Source organism: Entelurus aequoreus, linkage group LG04 (assembly GCF_033978785.1).
Source record: "Entelurus aequoreus isolate RoL-2023_Sb linkage group LG04, RoL_Eaeq_v1.1, whole genome shotgun sequence".
Classification (NCBI taxonomy): domain Eukaryota; kingdom Metazoa; phylum Chordata; class Actinopteri; order Syngnathiformes; family Syngnathidae; genus Entelurus; species Entelurus aequoreus.
The window spans coordinates 816,895-837,397 of record NC_084734.1 but is presented as its reverse complement, the minus strand read 5'-3'; the positions used below and the strand labels follow the sequence as shown (position 1 = coordinate 837,397).

At 38.0% G+C, this 20,503-nt stretch overlaps 1 protein-coding gene across 3 annotated transcripts in view; it reads left to right on the top strand.

Annotated features, from left to right (window-relative positions):
* The window catches only part of LOC133648164 (sodium/hydrogen exchanger 6-like), a 52,753-nt gene that overhangs the window by 31,574 nt on the left and 676 nt on the right, over positions 1–20,503 (top strand). For 2 of the 3 annotated variants that reach the window (XR_009825826.1, XR_009825825.1), the window contains exons 12-16: positions 3,305–3,458; positions 6,167–6,197; positions 6,269–6,354; positions 9,873–9,978; positions 11,727–12,146. Coding sequence is in view for 1 of the 3 variants with exons in the window: in XM_062043965.1 (XP_061899949.1) it covers positions 3,305–3,458; positions 6,167–6,197; positions 6,269–6,354; positions 9,873–9,978; positions 11,727–11,954 (605 nt within the window). In the remaining 2 variants the exon portion in view is untranslated. Of the gene's footprint in view, positions 1–3,304; positions 3,459–6,166; positions 6,198–6,268; positions 6,355–9,872; positions 9,979–11,726; positions 12,658–20,503 lie in introns of those variants that run through there. The other variant, XM_062043965.1, reaches the window with a different exon arrangement.

The following is a 20,503-nucleotide window of genomic DNA, read 5'->3' as shown; positions in this document are numbered from 1 at the left end:
CACACTTTTTGAGAAAATGAAAGGATTTTAAGTGCGCCTTATAGTTTGAAAAATACGGTAGCCGACACGTACTAAATTTCAGGACTTATGCAGATCCTAAATACACATCAGCAGGTACCAATAGTTAAGAAAAGTTGGTTTTGCATAATATTGCCAAACAAAACGGCAGATAATGTCTCCTAATAGGTGCCATTTTGTGGTCGTATCCACACACCACAATAATACTTGTATGTTGAAGCACAGTACGTCTGACTATGGTAGCCGTAATGCTCCGCGTTCAAAGTCGAACTAAAACATTTTGACAGATTTGTGTGCGCCGTGCGTAATGTTCTATATTCCCAATGAAACGTCAAAGTTTTGGTGTGGCTTGCTTACGGGTACTTGCAAGCGTCATTTATTGAACAAGCTTCAACCTGCAGTTCACACGTATCTCTTATGTGTGACTGCCATCTACTGGCCCCACTTATCATTACACCATGTACCAAATAAAATAGCTTTGAGGTCGGTAAGCACCACCAGAATTATTCGGTACATTAGGCGCACCGGGTTATAAGGCACACTTTTTGAGAAAATGAAAGGATTTTAAGTTCGCCTTATAGTTTGAAAAATACGGTAGCCGACACGTACTAAATTTCAAGACTTATGCAGATCCCAAATACACATCAGCAGGTACCAATAGTTAAGAAAAGTTGGTTTTGCATAATATTGCCAAACAAAACGCCAGATAATGTCTCCTAAAAGGTGCCATTTTGTGGTCGTATCCACACACCACAATAATACTTGTATGTTGAAGCACAGTACGTCTGACTATTGTAGCCGTAATGCTCCGCATTCAAAGTCGAACTAAAACATTTTGACAGATTTGTGTGCGCCATGCGTGATGTTCTACATTCCCAATGAAACGTCAAAGTTTTGGTGTGGCTTGCTTACGGGTACTTGCAAGCATCATTTATTGAGCAGGCTTCAACCTGCAGTTCACACGTATCTCTTATGTGTGACTGCCATCTACTGGCCCCACTTATCATTAAACCATGTACCAAATAAAATAGCTTTGAGGTCGGTAAGCACCACCAGAATTATTCGGTACATTAGGCGCACCGGGTTATAAGGCACACTTTTTGAGAAAATGAAAGGATTTTAAGTTCGCCTTATAGTTTGAAAAATACGGTAGCCGACGCGTACTAATTTTCAAGACTTATGCAGATCCCAAATACACATCAGCAGGTACCAATAGTTAAGAAAAGTTGGTTTTGCATAATATTGCCAAACAAAACGCGAGATAAAGTCTCCTAATAGGTGCCATTTTGTGGTCGTATCCACACACCACAATAATACTTGTATGTTGAAGCACAGTACGTCTGACTATGGTAGCCGTAATGCTCCGCGTTCAAAGTCGAACTAAAACATTTTGACAGATTTGTGTGCGCCGTGCGTAATGTTCTACATTCCCAATGAAACGTCAAAGTTTTGGTGTGGCTTGCTTACGGGTACTTGCAAGCGTCATTTATTGAGCAGGCTTCAACCTGCAGTTCACACGTATCTCTTATGTGTGACTGCCATCTACTGGCCCCACTTATCATTACACCATGTACCAAATAAAATAGCTTTGAGGTCGGTAAGCACCACCAGAATTATTCGGTACATTAGGCGCACCGGGTTATAAGGCACACTTTTTGAGAAAATGAAAGGATTTTAAGTGCGCCTTATAGTTTGAAAAATACGGTAGCCGACGCGTACTAAATTTCAGGACTTATGCAGATCCCAAATACACATCAGCAGGTACCAATAGTTAAGAAAAGTTGGTTTTGCATAATATTGCCAAACAAAACGCGAGATAAAGTCTCCTAATAGGTGCCATTTTGTGGTCGTATCCACACACCACAATAATACTTGTATGTTGAAGCACAGTACGTCTGATTATGGTAGCCGTAATGCTCCGCGTTCAAAGTCGAACTAAAACATTTTGACAGATTTGTGTGCGTCGTGCGTGATGTTCTATATTCCCAATGAAATGTCAAAGTTTTGGTGTGGCTTGCTTACGGGTACTTGCAAGCGTCATTTATTGAGCAGGCTTCAACCTGCAGTTCACACGTATCTCTTATGTGTGACTGCCATATACTGGCCCCACTTATCATTACACCATGTACCAAATAAAATAGCTTTGAGGTCGGTAAGCACCACCAGAATTATTCGGTACATTAGGCGCACCGGGTTATAAGGCACACTTTTTGAGAAAATGAAAGGATTTTAAGTTCGCCTTATAGTTTGAAAAATACGGTAGCCGACACGTACTAATTTTCAAGACTTATGCAGATCCCAAATACACATCAGCAGGTGCCAATAGTTAAGAAAAGTTGGTTTTGCATAATATTGCCAAACAAAACGCCAGATAATGTCTCCTAATAGGTGCCATTTTGTGGTCGTATCCACACACCACAATAATACTTGTATGTTGAAGCACAGTACGTCTGACTATGGTAGCCGTAATGCTCCGCATTCAAAGTCGAACTAAAACATTTTGACAGATTTGTGTGCGCGTTCGTAATGTTCTACATTCCCAATGAAACGTCAGAGTTTTGGTGTGGCTTGCTTACGGGTACTTGCAAGCGTCATTTATTGAACAGGCTTCAACCTGCAGTTCACACGTATCTCTTATGTGTGACTGCCATCTACTGGCCCCACTTATCATTACACCATGTACCAAATAAAATAGCTTTGAGGTCGGTAAGCACCACCAGAATTATTCGGTACATTAGGCGCACCGGGTTATAAGGCACACTTTTTGAGAAAATGAAAGGATTTTAAGTTCGCCCTATAGTTTGAAAAATACGGTAGCCGACGCGTACTAATTTTCAAGACTTATGCAGATCCCAAATAGACATCAGCAGGTACCAATAGTTAAGAAAAGTTGGTTTTGCATAATATTGCCAAACAAAACGCCAGATAATGTCTCCTAAAAGGTGCCATTTTGTGGTCGTATCCACACACCATAATAATACCGCATGTGGGATCTGAGCCCAGGATGTCGCTGTGGCTTGTGCAGCCCTTTGAGACACTTGTGATTTAGGGCTATACAAATAAACATTGATTGATTGATTGATGTATTTAATGGCTGGATTGTTGCATCCCTACAGACCGGTCTGTTATGCACAATGTTTGTCCGTCTGAGGCAGCATAAGAAAACCCCTGCAAAAATGTTGTTAGAAAACGTAAGCCTATAAAAAGTGAGGTGTAGGAAAAGCTTCTAAATGGGATTCATTGCTTTGGTCTTGTAGTGATTTTTGCCTTCCCGTTTACTCGGCAGGACTGCGAGGCGCCATGACCTTTGCCCTGTCCATCCGAGACACGGCGACGTACGCGAGGCAGATGATGTTCTCCACCACGCTGCTGGTGGTCTTCTTCACCGTCTGGTTCTGTGGCGGCGGCACCACCCAGATGTTGTCGTGCCAGCGCATACGGTAGCACTCAGTAACCTTTGACTTGACTCTGCCTGTTATGGATGGCAGAACAATCCCACACAGACACTCCGAAGTTGTATTTAAGCTTTCCTATCCTCCTCATTTCACGGGGTTGTCGAAAATGTGGGATCTTAGCGCGGCATTGTAGTTAGCTTAGCATGAAGCTCCCTTGGTGGAGCGGACACTGGACCACTGGCCAATCATAACAAGGACGACCTTATATGGGAGGAGGAGGTCGATTTGAGCATCTCGTGGATTTCTTGGGAACGAGACTTTCACGAGATTTCCATTTAGGAGTGGCATGGAAATGAAAACTGGGTTAATTTAATATAATTGGCAACAATAGTACACATTTTTAACATATATTTAATTTTTTTTTTTTTTTATTAAACTCACTTATATATGTGTATATGTATATAAATATATACATATGTGTGTGTGTCTTTATATGTATATATAAATATACATATATATATGTATTTATATATATATATACAGTATATAAAGTTAAAGTAGCAATGATTGTCACACACACACACTAGGTGTGGTGAAATGTGTCCTCTGCATTTGACCCATCCCCTTGTTCACTCCCTGGGAGGTGAGGGGAGCAGTGAGCAGCAGCGGTGCCGTGCCCGGGAGTCATTTTTGGTGATTTAACCCCCAATTTCAACTCTTGATGCTGAGTGCCAAGCAGGGAGGTAATGGCTCCCATTTTTATAGTCTTTGGTATGACTCGGCCGGGGTTTGAACTCACAACCTACCCATCTCAGGGCGGACACTCTAACCACTAGGCCACTGAGTAGTAGTAATATATATATATTTGTGTATATGTATGTATGTGTGTGTGTGCATGTGTGTGTATATATATATATATGCGTTTGTGTATAATATATGTATGCATATATACACTATGTATACATGTGTATATATAGACTGTATATATGTATGTATATATACACACTGGAAGTGAGACTCTTTGGCCACCTCACGTTTCGCTTGCGATTAAGATCCAGGAGCTACGATTGAAATACAAATCAATTATTTCTGCATCTTTAATTTAAGTATATATATATATATATTAGGGATGTCCGCTAATGGCTTTTTGCCGATATCCGATATTTCGATATTGTCCAACTCTTTAATTACCGATACCGATATCAACCGATATATGCAGTCGTGGAATTAACACATTATTATGCCTAATTTGGACAACCAGGTATGGTGAAGATAAGGTACTTTTTAAAAAAAATTAGTAAAATAAGATAAATAAATTAAAAACATTTTCTTGAATAAAAAAGAAAGTACAACATTATAAAAACAGTTACATAGAAACTAGTAATGAATGAAAATGAGTAAAATTAACTGTTAAAGGTTAGTACTATTAGTGGAGCAGCAGCACGCACAATCATGTGTGCTTACGGACTGTATCCCTTGCAGACTGTATTGATATATATTGATATATAATGTAGGAAGCAGAATATTAATAACAGAAAGAAACAACCCTTTTGTGTGAATGAGTGTAAATGGGGGAGGGAGGTTTTTTGGCTTGGTGCACTAATTGTAAGTGTATCTTGTGTTTTTTATGTGGATTTAATTGAAAAAAAAACCCCAAAAAAACGATACCGATAATAAAAAAAACAATACCGATAATTTCCGATATTACATTTTAACGCATATATCGGCCGATAATATCGGCAGGCCGATATTATCGGACATCTCTAATATACATATATATATATATACACTACCGTTCAAAAGTTTGGGGTCACATTGAAATGTCCTTATTTTTCAATGAAGATAACTTTAAACTAGTCTTAACTTTAAAGAATTACACTCTATACATTGCTAATGTGGTAAATGACTATTCTAGCTGCAAATGTCTGGTTTTTGGTGCAATATCTACATATATGTATAGAGGCCCATTTCCAGCAACTATCTTTCCAGTGTTCTAATGGTACAATGTGTTTGCTCATTGGCTCAGAAGGCTAATTGATGATTAGAAAACCCTTGTGCAATCATGTTCACACATCTGAAAACACTTTAGCTCGTTACAGAAGCTACAAAACTGACCTTCCTTTGAGCAGATTGAGTTTCTGGAGCATCACATTTGTGGGGTCAATTAAACGCTCAAAATGGCCAGAAAAAGAGAACTTTCATCTGAAACTCGACAGTCTATTCTTGTTCTTAGAAATGAAGGCTATTCCACAAAATTGTTTGGGTGACCCCAAACTTTTGAACGGTAGTGTATATATATATATATATATATATATATATATATATATATATATATATATATATATATATATATATACAGTATATACATACATACTGTACATATGCATATATACATATGTATATATATAGATAAATATGGTTATATATATGCATACATATGTATATGTGTATACATATGTTTATATATATGTATATGTGTATATATGTATATGTGTATATATATATATATATATATATATATATATATATATATATATATATATATATATATATATATATATATATATATATATATATGTTTGTATGTGTGTGTTTATGTCTGTAAAGTTCTAAATGTAGGATAGAGCCTCTTTAAAAGTCTTCCCAGAGGAGTAGAAAGTGACTTATCTGCAGTAATAATGAATATTTTCTAGCCAAGTGTCGGAATACTTTAGTCCATAAAGTATGTTTTACTTCTTTTGTTTCTTCTCCAGAGTGGGAGTGGACTCGGACCAAGACAACTCTGTGAGTGTAATGTCACGCAACTTGAATTTTTACTCTCATGATGTCATTCATATTCGCCGTCTCGCCCCCAGGTGAGCATCGGCGAAGGTTCCGAGCGAAGAACCACCAAACAGGAAAGTGCCTGGCTTTTCCGCCTCTGGTACAACTTTGATCACAAGTATCCTTTCATGCCACTAAAGTCATGCTCATATGTGCCATGAGACGTCATGGCATGAGAAGCCATGAGGGTGGCTTTGATGAGATTACATGTGTGACACTCTTCTGAGAAACATGATGAGGTGAGGTGAGATGGTGAACGTATTAGGGGATGAGGTTTGATGATATGATCAGATGAGAAATGATCATGTGGTGACAGGGTTTGCAGATAATGAGGTCAATATGCACTGAAATGTGATGAGATGTCATCAAATGTGGTGAGATATGATGAAATTGAGACTTGATGTGGTGAGATATGATAAAATAGGGTGACACATGTGATGAGGTCAGGGTTTATATGATCAAGTGAGATGTGACGTGACGATAAGGTGAGATCGTAGTACGCGATCAGATATGATAATAAGGTGAGATGATGATTTTAGTTTCAACGAGATATGATTACATGAGATGGGATTTGATGATATGGTTAGATGAGATATAATGAGGTGGGATGCTACTTGTTTTATTAGATACGATTTTGGTGATAAGGTGAGATACATGTCCTATTTTGATATGATATTTGAGGATATGACAATGTGATGAGAGGTATGAAGAGATGTGAGGATACGGATTTATGATGAGGTGAGATGTGATCAAATAAACACATGACAACATGAGATTCATGGAGATGATGAGGTGAGTTTGATAAGATGAGGTGAAATGGTGAACGTGTTAGGGGATGAGGTTTGGTGTCGTGATCAGGTGAGAAATGATAATGTGACAGGGTTTGATGAGGTAAATATAATGAGGTGTGATGAGATGTCAAAAGGAGACTTGAGATATGATAAAGTAAGATGATACATGTGATTAAATGAGATGCGATATGATAAGGTGAGACGGTGTACACATTATGTATGTGATGATAAAATGAGATTACATTCGTTGAGATGTAGTGAGAGGATGGTTTTGGGGTGAATGGGATATGATGACATGGGATTATGGTTAGATGAGCTGTGTGGAGATATAAGGTGAGATGTTACACAGACAATGAGATGAGAATGTCCTGTCATGAGATGGGGGGTGAGGAGATGAATTGTGATGAGAGTGAATGGAATGTGCTGACATGATGCAAATGAGACTTGGCGAGGTGAGAGCTGAGATGAGGTGACATTTTGAAGATGAAGTGAGATGAGATGAGATGACATTTGGTGAGATGTCATGTTTTATTCATTTTATAGTCCATGACTCATCATTACAGGAGATGGGATTTGATTGTACGATTAGATGAGATGAGATGTCAGACGTGTTATGAGATGAGATTTAAACATAAGGTGAGGTAACCTTTGGTGGGACGTAGTGGGATATAAGGTGAGATAACATTTGGTGAGACGTAGTGGGATATAAGGTGAGATAACATTTGGTGAGACGTAGTGGGACATAAGGTGAGATAACATTTGATAAAACGTAGTGGGATATAAGATGAGATAACCTTTGGTGAGACGTAGTGGGATATAAGGTGAGATAACCTTTGGTGAGACGTAGTGGGATATAAGGTGAGATAACCTTTGGTGAGACGTAGTGGGATATAAGGTGAGATAATCTTTGGTGAGACGTAGTGGGATATAAGGTGAGATAACCTTTGGTGAGACGTAGTGGGATATAAGGTGAGATAACATTTGGTGAGATGCAGTGGGATATAAGGTGAGATAACCTTTGGTGAGACGTAGTGGGATATAAGGTGAGATAACATTTGGTGAGACGCAGTGGGATATAAGGTGAGATAACATTTGGTGAGATGCAGTGGGATATAAGGTGAGATAACATTTGGTGAGATGCAGTGGGATATAAGGTGAGATAACATTTGGTGAGACGTAGTGGGATATTAGGTGAGATAACTTTTGGTGAGACGTGGTGGGATATAAGATGAGATAACCTTTGGTGAGACGTAGTGGGATATAAGGTGAGATAACATTTGATGAGACGTAGTGGGATATAAGGTGAAATAACATTTGGTGAGATGTAGTGGGATATAAGGTGAGATAACATTTGGTGAGACGTAGTGGGATATAGGGTGAGATAACATTTGGTGAGACATAGTGGGATATAAGGTGAGATAATATTTGATGAGACGTAGTGGGATATAAGGTGAAATAACATTTGGTGAGACGTAGTGGGATATAGGGTTAGATAACATTTGGTGAGACATAGTGGGATATAAGGTGAGATAACATTTGGTGAGACATAGTGGGATATAAGGTGAGATAACATTTGATGAGACGTAGTGGGATATAAGGTGAGATAACATTTGGTGAGACGTAGTGGGATATAAGGTGAGATAACATTTGGTGAGACGTAGTGGGATATAAGGTGAAATAACATTTGGTGAGACGTAGTGGGATATAAGGTGAGATAACATTTGGTGAGACATAGTGGGATATAAGGTGAGATAACATTTGGTGAGACGTAGTGGGATATAAGGTGAGATAACATTTGGTGAGACGTAGTGGGATATAAGGTGAGATAACATTTGGTGAGAAGTAGTGGGATATAAGGTGAGATAACATTTGGTGAGACATAGTGGGATATAAGGTGAGATAACATTTGGTGAGACGTAGTGGGATATAAGGTGAGATAACATTTGGTGAGACGTAGTGGGATATAAGGTGAAATAACATTTGGTGAGACGTAGTGGGATATAAGGTGAGATAACATTTGGTGAGACGTAGTGGGATATAAGGTGAGATAACATTTGGTGAGACGTAGTGGGATATAAGGTGAGACAACATTTGGTGAGACGTAGTGGGATATAAGGTGAGATAACATTTGGTGAGACGTAGTGGGATATAAGGTGAGATAACATTTGGTGAGACGTAGTGGGATATAAGGTGAAATAACATTTGGTGAGACGTAGTGGGATATAAGGTGAGATAACATTTGGTGAGACGTAGTGGGATATAAGGTGAGATAACATTTGGTGAGAAGTAGTGGGATATAAGGTGAGACAACATTTGGTGAGACGTAGTGGGATATAAGGTGAGATAACATTTGGTGAGACGTAGTGGGATAATGACTTCAGATGTGATGAGATATGATGACATGAGGAATGAAATGAGATATATGTGATGATTGATGAGACACATCCACTTTTATGAGATGAGATGTGATATCAAGGTGAGTCAAGATTGACGTCTAAATATTAGATGAGATGAGATGTAATGAAATATGAGGTCATGAGATGTGAAATAGGATGAGGTCATAGTGTGATCAGATGAGATGCAGTGTACCTAATGAAGTGGCCAGTGAGTGTGGAGTTATTAGTTGTGTTTCACTGTGTTGGCCAGCAGGGGGAGACCCACCTTATCTTTGGTGTGTGTGTGTGTGTGTGTGTGTGTGTGTGTGTGTGTGTGTGTGTGCGTGCGTGCGTGCGTGCGTGCGTGCGTGCGTGCGTGTGTGTGTGTGTGTGTGTGTGTGTGTGTGTGTGTGTGTGTGTTACTCCTCAGTAACGAGTGTCAAGTAGACAAACCTTAAGTTGACCTGCAGCTACCTGAAACCCATCCTGACCCACAGTGGCCCCCCCCTCACCGCCACGCTGCCCGCCTGCTGCGCCCCCCTAGCACGCTTCCTCACCAGCCAGCAGGCATTCCAGGTCAGACATGTTTGCTCCTAGGTTCTACAACAGCAAGTCTAAGTCTCCTTATTCACTGATATGTTCTACAACAGCAAGTCTAAGTCTCGTTATTCACTGATATGTTCTACAACAGCAAGTCTAAGTCTCGTTATTCACTGATATGTTCTAGAACAGCAAGTCTAAGTCTCCTTATTCACTGATATGTTCTACAACAGCAAGTCTAAGTCTCGTTATTCACTGATATGTTCTACAACAGCAAGTCTAAGTCTCGTTATTCACTGATATGTTCTAGAACAGCAAGTCTAAGTCTCGTTATTCACTGATATGTTCTACAACAGCAAGTCTAAGTCTCGTTATTCACTGATATGTTCTAGAACAGCAAGTCTAAGTCTCGTTATTCACTGATATGTTCTACAACAGCAAGTCTAAGTCTCGTTATTCACTGATATGTTCTACAACAGCAAGTCTAAGTCTCGTTATTCACTGATATGTTCTACAACAGCAAGTCTAAGTCTCGTTATTCACTGATATGTTCTACAACAGCAAGTGTAAGTCTCGTTATTCACTGATATGTTCTAGAACAGCAAGTCTAAGTCTCGTTATTCACTGATATGTTCTACAACAGCAAGTCTAAGTCTCGTTATTCACTGATATGTTCTACAACAGCAAGTCTAAGTCTCGTTATTCACTGAAATGTTCTACAACAGCAAGTCTAAGTCTCGTTATTCACTGATATGTTCTAGAACAGCAAGTCTAAGTCTCGTTATTCACTGATATGTTCTAGAACAGCAAGTCTAAGTCTCGTTATTCACTGATATGTACTAGAACAGCAAGTCTAAGTCCCTATATTCACTGATATGTTCTAGAACAGCAAGTGTAAGTCTCGTTATTCACTGATATGTTCTAGAACAGCAAGTCTAAGTCTCGTTATTCACTGATATGTTCTACAACAGCAAGTCTAAGTCTCGTTATTCACTGATATGTTCTACAACAGCAAGTCTAAGTCTCGTTATTCACTGAAATGTTCTACAACAGCAAGTCTAAGTCTCGTTATTCACTGATATGTTCTAGAACAGCAAGTCTAAGTCTCGTTATTCACTGATATGTTCTAGAACAGCAAGTCTAAGTCTCGTTATTCACTGATATGTACTAGAACAGCAAGTCTAAGTCTCGTTATTCACTGATATGTACTAGAACAGCAAGTCTAAGTCCCTATATTCACTGATATGTTCTAGAACAGCAAGTCTAAGTCTCGTTATTCACTGATATGTACTAGAACAGCAAGTCTAAGTCTCGTTATTCACTGATATGTTCTAGAACAGCAAGTCTAAGTCTCGTTATTCACTGATATGTACTAGAACAGCAAGTCTAAGTCTCGTTATTCACTGATATGTTCTACAACAGCAAGTCTAAGTCTCGTTATTCACTGATATGTACTAGAACAGCAAGTCTAAGTCCCTATATTCACTGATATGTTCTAGAACAGCAAGTCTAAGTCTCGTTATTCACTGATATGTACTAGAACAGCAAGTCTAAGTCTCTATATTCACTGATATGTTCTAGAACAGCAAGTCTAAGTCTCGTTATTCACTGATATGTTCTACAACAGCAAGTCTAAGTCTCTATATTCACTGATATGTACTAGAACAGCAAGTCTAAGTCCCTATATTCACTGATATGTTCTAGAACAGCAAGTCTAAGTCTCGTTATTCACTGATATGTTCTACAACAGCAAGTCTAAGTCTCGTTCTTCACTTCTGTCTCAGAACGAGTGTCAGATCAAGGACGACGACTCCGACCTCATCCTGACGGACGGCGAGGTCAACCTGAACTACGGCGACATCACCGTCAGCACCGACGCCACGGGGGTGCGCACCCAGGACGACCCCGACCAGGAGCTGGCGTGCGGCGACCAGGAGCTGGTGATGAGGGGCACGCGCCTGGTGCTGCCCATGGACGACTCGGAGCCGCCCTTCACAGACCCCCGCTTGTGAAGCCCCGCCCCCTTCCTTCTTTTTGCCTCTTCACTTCCGTCCGTCAGCTTGTCTACCTCATCACGCCGCCATCTTTTCTTCCCTGTGACATGTTTGTGTTGGCGTCACCTGACGGCGTGTGTCGTCATGGTAACGGCCACAGCGCCAACATGCCCCATGTCCACGTGCGACGGAGGCAGGAGGGCCACTAAGGTAGCATTCTTTTCCACAATCAGACCTCCACCAAGGCTGAACAAATATACATTATTTCTTACTAGGAGTGTCAAAAAATATATTTTCAGATGAATCCTATTTGTAAACATTGTTAATCCATTCCAAAAAATTAAAAATCGATTAAATTATGTTTTTCCCACTCAGACAAATCCTATAGTAGATATAGATGATCTATATCTGCTACTTTAGTCTGGGATACTTCTCTTCTTGCCTTATTTATATTTGACTTTATTCAATGTTTGGCTAGAATTTATTCAACAATAACATATATATGTATATATATGTATATGTATATGTATATGTATATGTATGTGTATACATATGTATATGTGTACCGTATTTTTGGGAGTATAAGTCGCACCGGCCGAAAATGCATAATAAAGAAGGAAAAAAACATATATAAGTCGCACTTGAGTATAAGTTGCATTTTTTGGGGAAATTTATTTGATAAAAACCAACCCCAAGAATTATGGAGCCCCTAAAGGGACATGGGGGAAATTATTTTTAAAAAATTTTTTTGAAATTTTATTTAAAAAAAAATTTAAGACATGTATCTCGTGCGCACGAGAAACTATCTCGTGTACATCTCTAAAATAATTTTTAGACATGTACTATCTCGTGCAAACTTTTTCTAAAGTTATTAAAAAAAAATTGAATTTTTTTATTTTTTAGACATGTATCTCGTGCGCACGAGATACATGTCTAAAAAATAAAAAAAAATTATATATATATATTTTTTTTTATAACTTCATAAAAAGTTTGCACGAGATAGTACATGTCTAAAAATTATAAAAAATTATTATTTTTTTTGATAACTATAAAAAGTTTCTCGTGCGTAGCAGAAACTATCTCGTGCGCACGAGATACATGTCTAAACATTTTTTAAAATTATAACATTTTTATTTTTTATAATTTTATAAAAAGTTTCTCGTGCGCACGAGATACATGTCTAAAAAATTATACAAATCTTTTTTTTTTTAATAACTTTATAAAAAGTTTCTCGTGCGCAGCAGAAACTATCTCGTGCGCACGAGATACATGTCTAAAAAATTTAAAAAATATATAAAATTATTTTTATTTTTTATAACTTTTTAAAAAGTTTCTCGTGCGCAGCACAAACTATCTCGTGCGCACGAGATACATGTCTAAAAAATTATACAAATCTTTTTTTTTTTTTAATAACTTTATAAAAAGTTTCTCGTGCGCAGCACAAACTATCTCGTGCGCACGAGATATATGTCTAAAAAATAAAAAAATATATATAAAATTATTATTTTTATTTTTTATGACTTCATAAAAAGTTTCTCGTGCGCACGAGATACATGTCTAAAAAATAAAAAAATTATAACATTTTTATTTTTTATAATTTTATAAAAAGTTTCTTGTGCGCATGAGAAACTATCTCGTGCGCACGGGATACATGTCTAAAAAATTATAAAAATCTTCTTTTTTTATAACTTTATAAAAAGTTTCTCGTGCGCAGCAGAAACTATCTCGTGCGCACGAGATACATGTCTAAAAAATAAAATATAAAATTGTTATTTTTATTTTTTATGACTTCATAAAAAGTTTCTCGTGCGCACGAGATACATGTCTAAAAAATAAAAAAATATATACAATTATTTTTATTTTTTATAACTTTATAAAAAGTTTCTCGTGCGCACGAGATACATGTCTAAAAAATAAAAAAATATATACAATTATTTTTATTTTTTATAACTTTATAAAAAGTTTCTCGTGCGCACGAGATACATGTCTAAAAAATTAAAAAAAATACATAAAATTGTATTTTTTATTTTTTATGACTTCATAAAAAGTTTCTCGTGCGCACGAGAAACTATCTCGTGCACACGAGATACATGTCTAAAAAATTATAAAAATCTTTTTTTTTTTATAACTTTATAAAAAGTTTCTCGTGCGCAGCAGAAACTATCTCGTGCGCATGAGATACATGTCTAAAAATTTTTTAAAAATATATAAAATTGTTATTTTAATTTTTTATGACTTCATAAAAAGTTTCTCCTGCGCACGAGAAACTATCTCGTGCACACGAGATACATGTCTAAAAAATTATAAAAATCTTTTTTTTTTTTAATAACTTCATAAAAAGTTTCTCGTGCGCAGCAGAAACTATCTCGTGCGCACGAGATACATGTCTAAAAAATTAAAAAATATATAAAATTATTTTTATTTTTTATAACTTTATAAAAAGTTTCTCGTGCGCACGAGAAACTATCTCGTGCGCACGAGATACATGTCTAAAAAATTATACAAATCTTTTTTTTTTATAACTTTATAAAAAGTTTCTCGTGCGCAGCAGAAACTATCTCGTGCGCACGAGATACATGTCTAAAAATATATATAAAATTGTTATTTTTATTTTTTATGACTTCATAAAAAGTTTCTCGTGCGCACGAGATACATGTCTAAAAAATTAAAAAATATATACAATTATTTTTATTTTTTATGACTTCATAAAAAGTTTCTCGTGCGCACGAGATACATGTCTAAAAAATTATAAAAATCTTTTTTTTTTTAAATAACTTTATAAAAAGTTTCTCGTGCGCAGCAGAAACTATCTTGTGCGCACGAGATACATGTCTAAAAATATATATAAAATTGTTATTTTTATTTTTTATGACTTCATAAAAAGTTTCTCGTGCGCACGAGATACATGTCTAAAAAATTATAAAAATCTTTTTTTTTTTTTATAACTTTATAAAAAGTTTCTCGTGCGCAGCAGAAACTATCTCGTGCGCACGAGATACATGTCTAAAAAATTAAAAAATATATATGAAATTGTTATTTTTATTTTTTATGACTTCATAAAAAGTTTCTCGTGCGCACGAGATACATGTCTAAAAAATTATAAAAATCTTTTTTTTTTTTTTATAACTTTATAAAAAGTTTCTCGTGCGCAGCAGAAACTATCTCGTGCGCACGAGATACATGTCTAACAAATAAAAAAATATATAAAATTATTTTTATTTTTTATAACTTTATAAAAAGTTTCTCGTGCGCACGAGAAACTATCTCGTGCGCACGAGATACATGTCTAAAAAAAAAAAATTATTAAAAAAACAATTTCCCCCACGTCCCTTTAGGGGCTCTGTAAAGAATAGACATTTGAAAGGCAATTTAAACTAAATAAAGAATAGTGAACAACAGGCTGAATAAGTGTACGTTATATGAGGCATAAATAACCAACTGGTATGTTAACGTAACATATTATGGTAAGAGTCATTCAAATAACTATAACATATAGAACATGCTATACGTTTACCAAACAATCTGTCACTCCTAATCGCTAAATCCCATGAAATCTTATACGTCTAGTCTCTTACGTGAATGAGCTAAATAATATTATTTGATATTTTACGCTAATGTGTTAATCATTTCACACATAAGTCGCTCCTAACTATGGAAAAAACTGCGACTTATAGTCTGAAAAATACGGTGTGTATATGTGTATATATTTATATATATATATGTATACATATGTGTTTGTGTATACATATGTATATGTGTATATAAAAAAAAAAGCAGTTTTCTTTTAAGTAATATAAAAATTGATCAAATCTGTTTATATCTTTCATGGAGGAATGTAGTTAATCATAAAACTAACATAGATTTATTCAAATTCATGCGTTGATGGGAAAAAAAATTCATTCCTTCCTTCGCCGTCACGCCAGCCTTGCACAAAACTTCAAACTTGACGTCGTTTCTTTGCGTGATTGAGCTCGCCATGATGAAATATTATTAGACATATTCTGTGCTGATTGACAGCTTGCTGGAAAGACCCGCTGTGTTACGTTTACCTTTTATTTCCTAGATCCTGGACAGCAGTTTCATGTATTCATATTCTGCAGAAGTGTGTGCGTGACGGATGTGTGTGCGTGCTCGGAGGCTATTTGCAGTGCTTTTGTTAGCCAGCTCCTCTGGGCCGCCACCAAGCAGCTGTCTCACAACAGGAAGTGTTGATAGGCCGTCGCCGTGGCAACCGCCATGTTGACGCGCGCGCCAGCCAAAAAAGCCAGAGTTTGAAGCGCGCACAGTCCGGTTGCTGAGTCGGCGTTATTGGAATGTTGGTGTGGACGTCCATCTCTAATGTGTCTTCATGAGGACACTCACAGAAGACAGATGTTAGGATGAATGTTGGTGTGGACGTCCATCTCTGACGTGTCTTCATGAGGACACTCACAGAAGACAGATGTTAGGATGAATGTTGGTGTGGACGTCCATCTCTGACGTGTCTTCATGAGGACACTCACAGAAGACAGATGTTAGCATGAATGTTGGTGTGGACGTCCATCTCTGATGTGTCTTCATGAGGACACTCACAGAAGACAGATGTTAGGATGAATGTTGGTGTGGACGTCCATCTCTGATGTGTCTTCATGAGGACACTCACAGAAGACAGATGTTAGGATGAATGTTGGTGTGGACGTCCATCTCTGACGTGTCTTCATGAGGACACTCACAGAAGACAGATGTTAGGATGAATGTTGGTGTGGACGTCCATCTCTGACGTGTCTTCATGAGGACACTCACAGAAGACAGATGTTAGGATGAATGTTGGTGTGGACGTCCATCTCTGATGTGTCTTCATGAGGACACTCACAGAAGACAGATGTTAGGATGAATGTTGGTGTGGACGTCCATCTCTGACGTGTCTTCATGAGGACACTCACAGAAGACAGATGTTAGCATGAATGTTGGTGTGGACGTCCATCTCTGACGTGTCTTCATGAGGACACTCACAGAAGACAGATGTTGGGATGAATGTTGGTGTGGACGTCCATCTCTGACGTGTCTTCATGAGGACACTCACAGAAGACAGATGTTGGGATGAATGTTGGTGTGGACGTCCATCTCTGACGTGTCTTCATGAGGACACTCACAGAAGACAGATGTTAGCATGAATGTTGGTGTGGACGTCCATCTCTGACGTGTCTTCATGAGGACACTCACAGAAGACAGATGTTAGCATGAATGTTGGTGTGGACGTCCATCTCTGACGTGTCTTCATGAGGACACTCACAGAAGACAGATGTTAGGATGAATGTTGGAGATGAGACACAAGTGGAAGATCTTCCACTGTTATCTTCTGCTGTGCAGGAACTTCTACTATAATTTTTTTGCTGTTTTTTTTTATGGTTATGACATATTTTTTTTAGACATTTTCTGCCATTGTCTTTTTTTTTTTTTTACATAAGAAGACATAAAAAGACACCTTCTACTTGCACTGTCTCGCGGGGGTGAAATGTAAACGTGATGAATGATGAAGAGTTCTATTTGTGTACTCGCTGCATTCACTCATTCAAGGTACGCTCTTTATGTGTGTTTGTATGCTGTCGCCATGGATACCGCAGAGCATGAATCGTTCTCATTCTTCCCGCTGGACTCAAAATGTAATAATAATAATAATAATAAAGACTATTTCTCTTTGTGGATGAAGACGACCAAAGAGGGTGTTGCTGTGTTGTGTGTGGATGGTAATGTTGACATCAGCTCTCCTCTTCATGCGTGCCACACACAAATAAGACCGGAATAAACAGGAATCACCATCCTGTCATTTGTGTTTGGACTGTACAACAAACAGGAAACTACATTCACACTGCAGGCTCGGACGTCCAATTTGGATCTTTTTTTGGTCGAATCTGATCTTTTTAGTGGAAGTTCACATTCCAAATAAAGTCTGTTTCTAATGTGAATGCAGTCTGACCTGCATGTATGCGGACATGACGTCATGACGTGGCACGCACTGTGAACATGACGTGGCACGCACTGTAAACATGACGTCATGACGTGGCACGCACTGTAAACATGACATCATGACGTGGCACGCACTGGATATCACCACATGGGCTCAGGAACACTTCAGAAAGCCACTGTCAGTAACTACAGTTGGTCGCTACATCTGTAAGTGCAAGTTAAAACTCTACTATGCGAGGCGAAAACCGTTTATCAACAACACCCAGAAACACCGTCCGCTTCGCTGGGCCTGAGCTCATCTAAGATGGACTGATACAAAGTGGAAAAGTGTTCTGTGGTCTGACGAGTCCACATTGCAAATTGTTTTTAGAAACTGTGGACCAAAGAGGAAAAGAACCATCCGGATTGTTCTAGGCGCAAAGTGTAAAATCCAGCATGTGTGATGGTATGGGGGTGTATTAGTGCCCAAGACATGGGTAACTTACACATCTGTGAAGGCACCATTAATGCTGAAAGGTACATACAGCTTTTGGAGCAACATATGTTGCCATCCAAGCAACGTTACCATGGACGCCCCTGCTTATTTCAGCAAGACAATGCTGTTACATCAACGTGGCTTCATAGTAAAAGAGTGCGGGTACTAGACTGGCCTGCCTGTAGTCCGGACCTGTCTCCCATTGAAAATGTGTGGCACCTAAAATAGCACAAGGGAGACCCCCGGACTGTTGAACAACTTAAGCTGTACATCAAGCAAGAATGGGAAAGAATTCCACTTCCAAAATGTGTCTCCTCAGTTCCCAAACCTTTACTGAGTGTTGTTAAAAGGAAAGGCCATGTAACACAGTGGTGAACATGCCCTTTCCCAACTACTTTGGCACGTGTTGCAGCCATGAAATTCTAAGTTAATTATTATTTGCCAAAAAAAAACATTTGAACATCAAATATGTTGTCTTTGTAGCATATTCAACTGAATATGGCTTGAAACGTTGCCCCCCTTAACATGCTTCAAAACTCACCAAATTTTATACACACATAGAAAAACTGGGACAGCACACTTTAGTAAAAAAAACCAAACCCCAAAAATCAAAATTGCGCTCTAGTGCCCCCTAGGAAAAAAACAAAAACAAACTGCCTGTAACTCCCACTAAGAATGTCGTAGAGACATGAAACAAAAACCTGTATGTAGGTCTCACTTAGACCTACAATTCATAATTTCACATCCTCGGGCAAAAACCAACAGGAAGTTGGCAATTTCCCCTTCAACACAAAAAATGACTAAAAACACTAATTTTTGCCTCTTTGAGCTGTAATTTGACCCCCTTAAAATACTTCAAAACTCACCAAAATGTTTACACACATCGGGACTGGTGGAAATTGCGATCTAAATAAAAAACCGAACCCTAAAACTCAAAAATGCGCTCTAGCGCAATTTTTGAATAAAACAGAGACAAAACTGCTTTTTAGAGGAAAACACAGACAAAACTGCTTGTAACTTCCGGTAGGAACGTCTTAGAGACATGAAATAAAAACCTCTACGTAGGTCTCACTTAGACCTACAATTCAGAATTTCACATCCTCGGGCAAAAACCAACAGGAAGTTGGCAATTTCCCCTTCAACACAAAAAATGACTAAAAACACTAATTTTTGCCTCTTTGAGCTGTAATTTTACCCCCTTAAAATACTTCAAAACTCATCAAAATTTTTACACACATGGACTGGTGGAAATTGCGATCTAAATAAAAAACCGAACCCTAAAACTCAAAAATGCGCTCTAGCGCAATTTTTGAATAAAACAGACAAAACTGCTTTTTAGAGGAAAACACAGACAAAACTGCTTGTAACTTCCGGTAGGAACGTCTTAGAGACATGAAACAAAAACCTCTACGTAGGTCTCACTTAGACCTACATTTCATAGATTGACATCCTTCAGCAAAAATCAACAGGAAGTTTGCTATCCCTCCTTCAAAACAAAATTTTTGTTAAAACTGGTCACCAAACATCAAACATTATCTCCTCCGAGCGCGTTTGTCATTTCGGCTTCAAACCGCTACAGGAGAGAGATTGAAACCTTCTGATTAAAAGTTGGCGAAAGCGTTGTAATAAGTGCTACCGTTTTGATTTTACGAGCCTTCAAAGAAAAGAACCCCTGTGCCGCAGCACCTAGGAAAAAAACAGAGACACAACTTCCTCTAACTCCCAGTACGAATATTGTAGAGACATGAAACAAAAACCTCTATGTAGGTCTGACTTAGAGCTACATTTCATACACTGACATCCTTCAGCAAAAATCAACAGTAAGTTGGCAATCACCCCTTCAAAACAAAAGTTTCATAAAAACACATTTTTGCCTCTTTGCGCTGTAATTTGACCCCCTTAAAATACTTCAAAACTCACCAAACTTTTTACACACATCAGGACTGGCGGAAATTGCGATCTAATTAGGACTAGCACCTGCCAAAATGCGGACCCGACCAACGCTGCTTGCAGCTTTAATTGTCATTTAGTCCTTAAATACAGAGGTGGGTAGTAACGCGCTACATTTACTCCGTTACATCTACTTGAGTAACTTTTGGGATAAATTGTACTTCTAAGAGTAGTTTTAATGCAACATAATTTTACT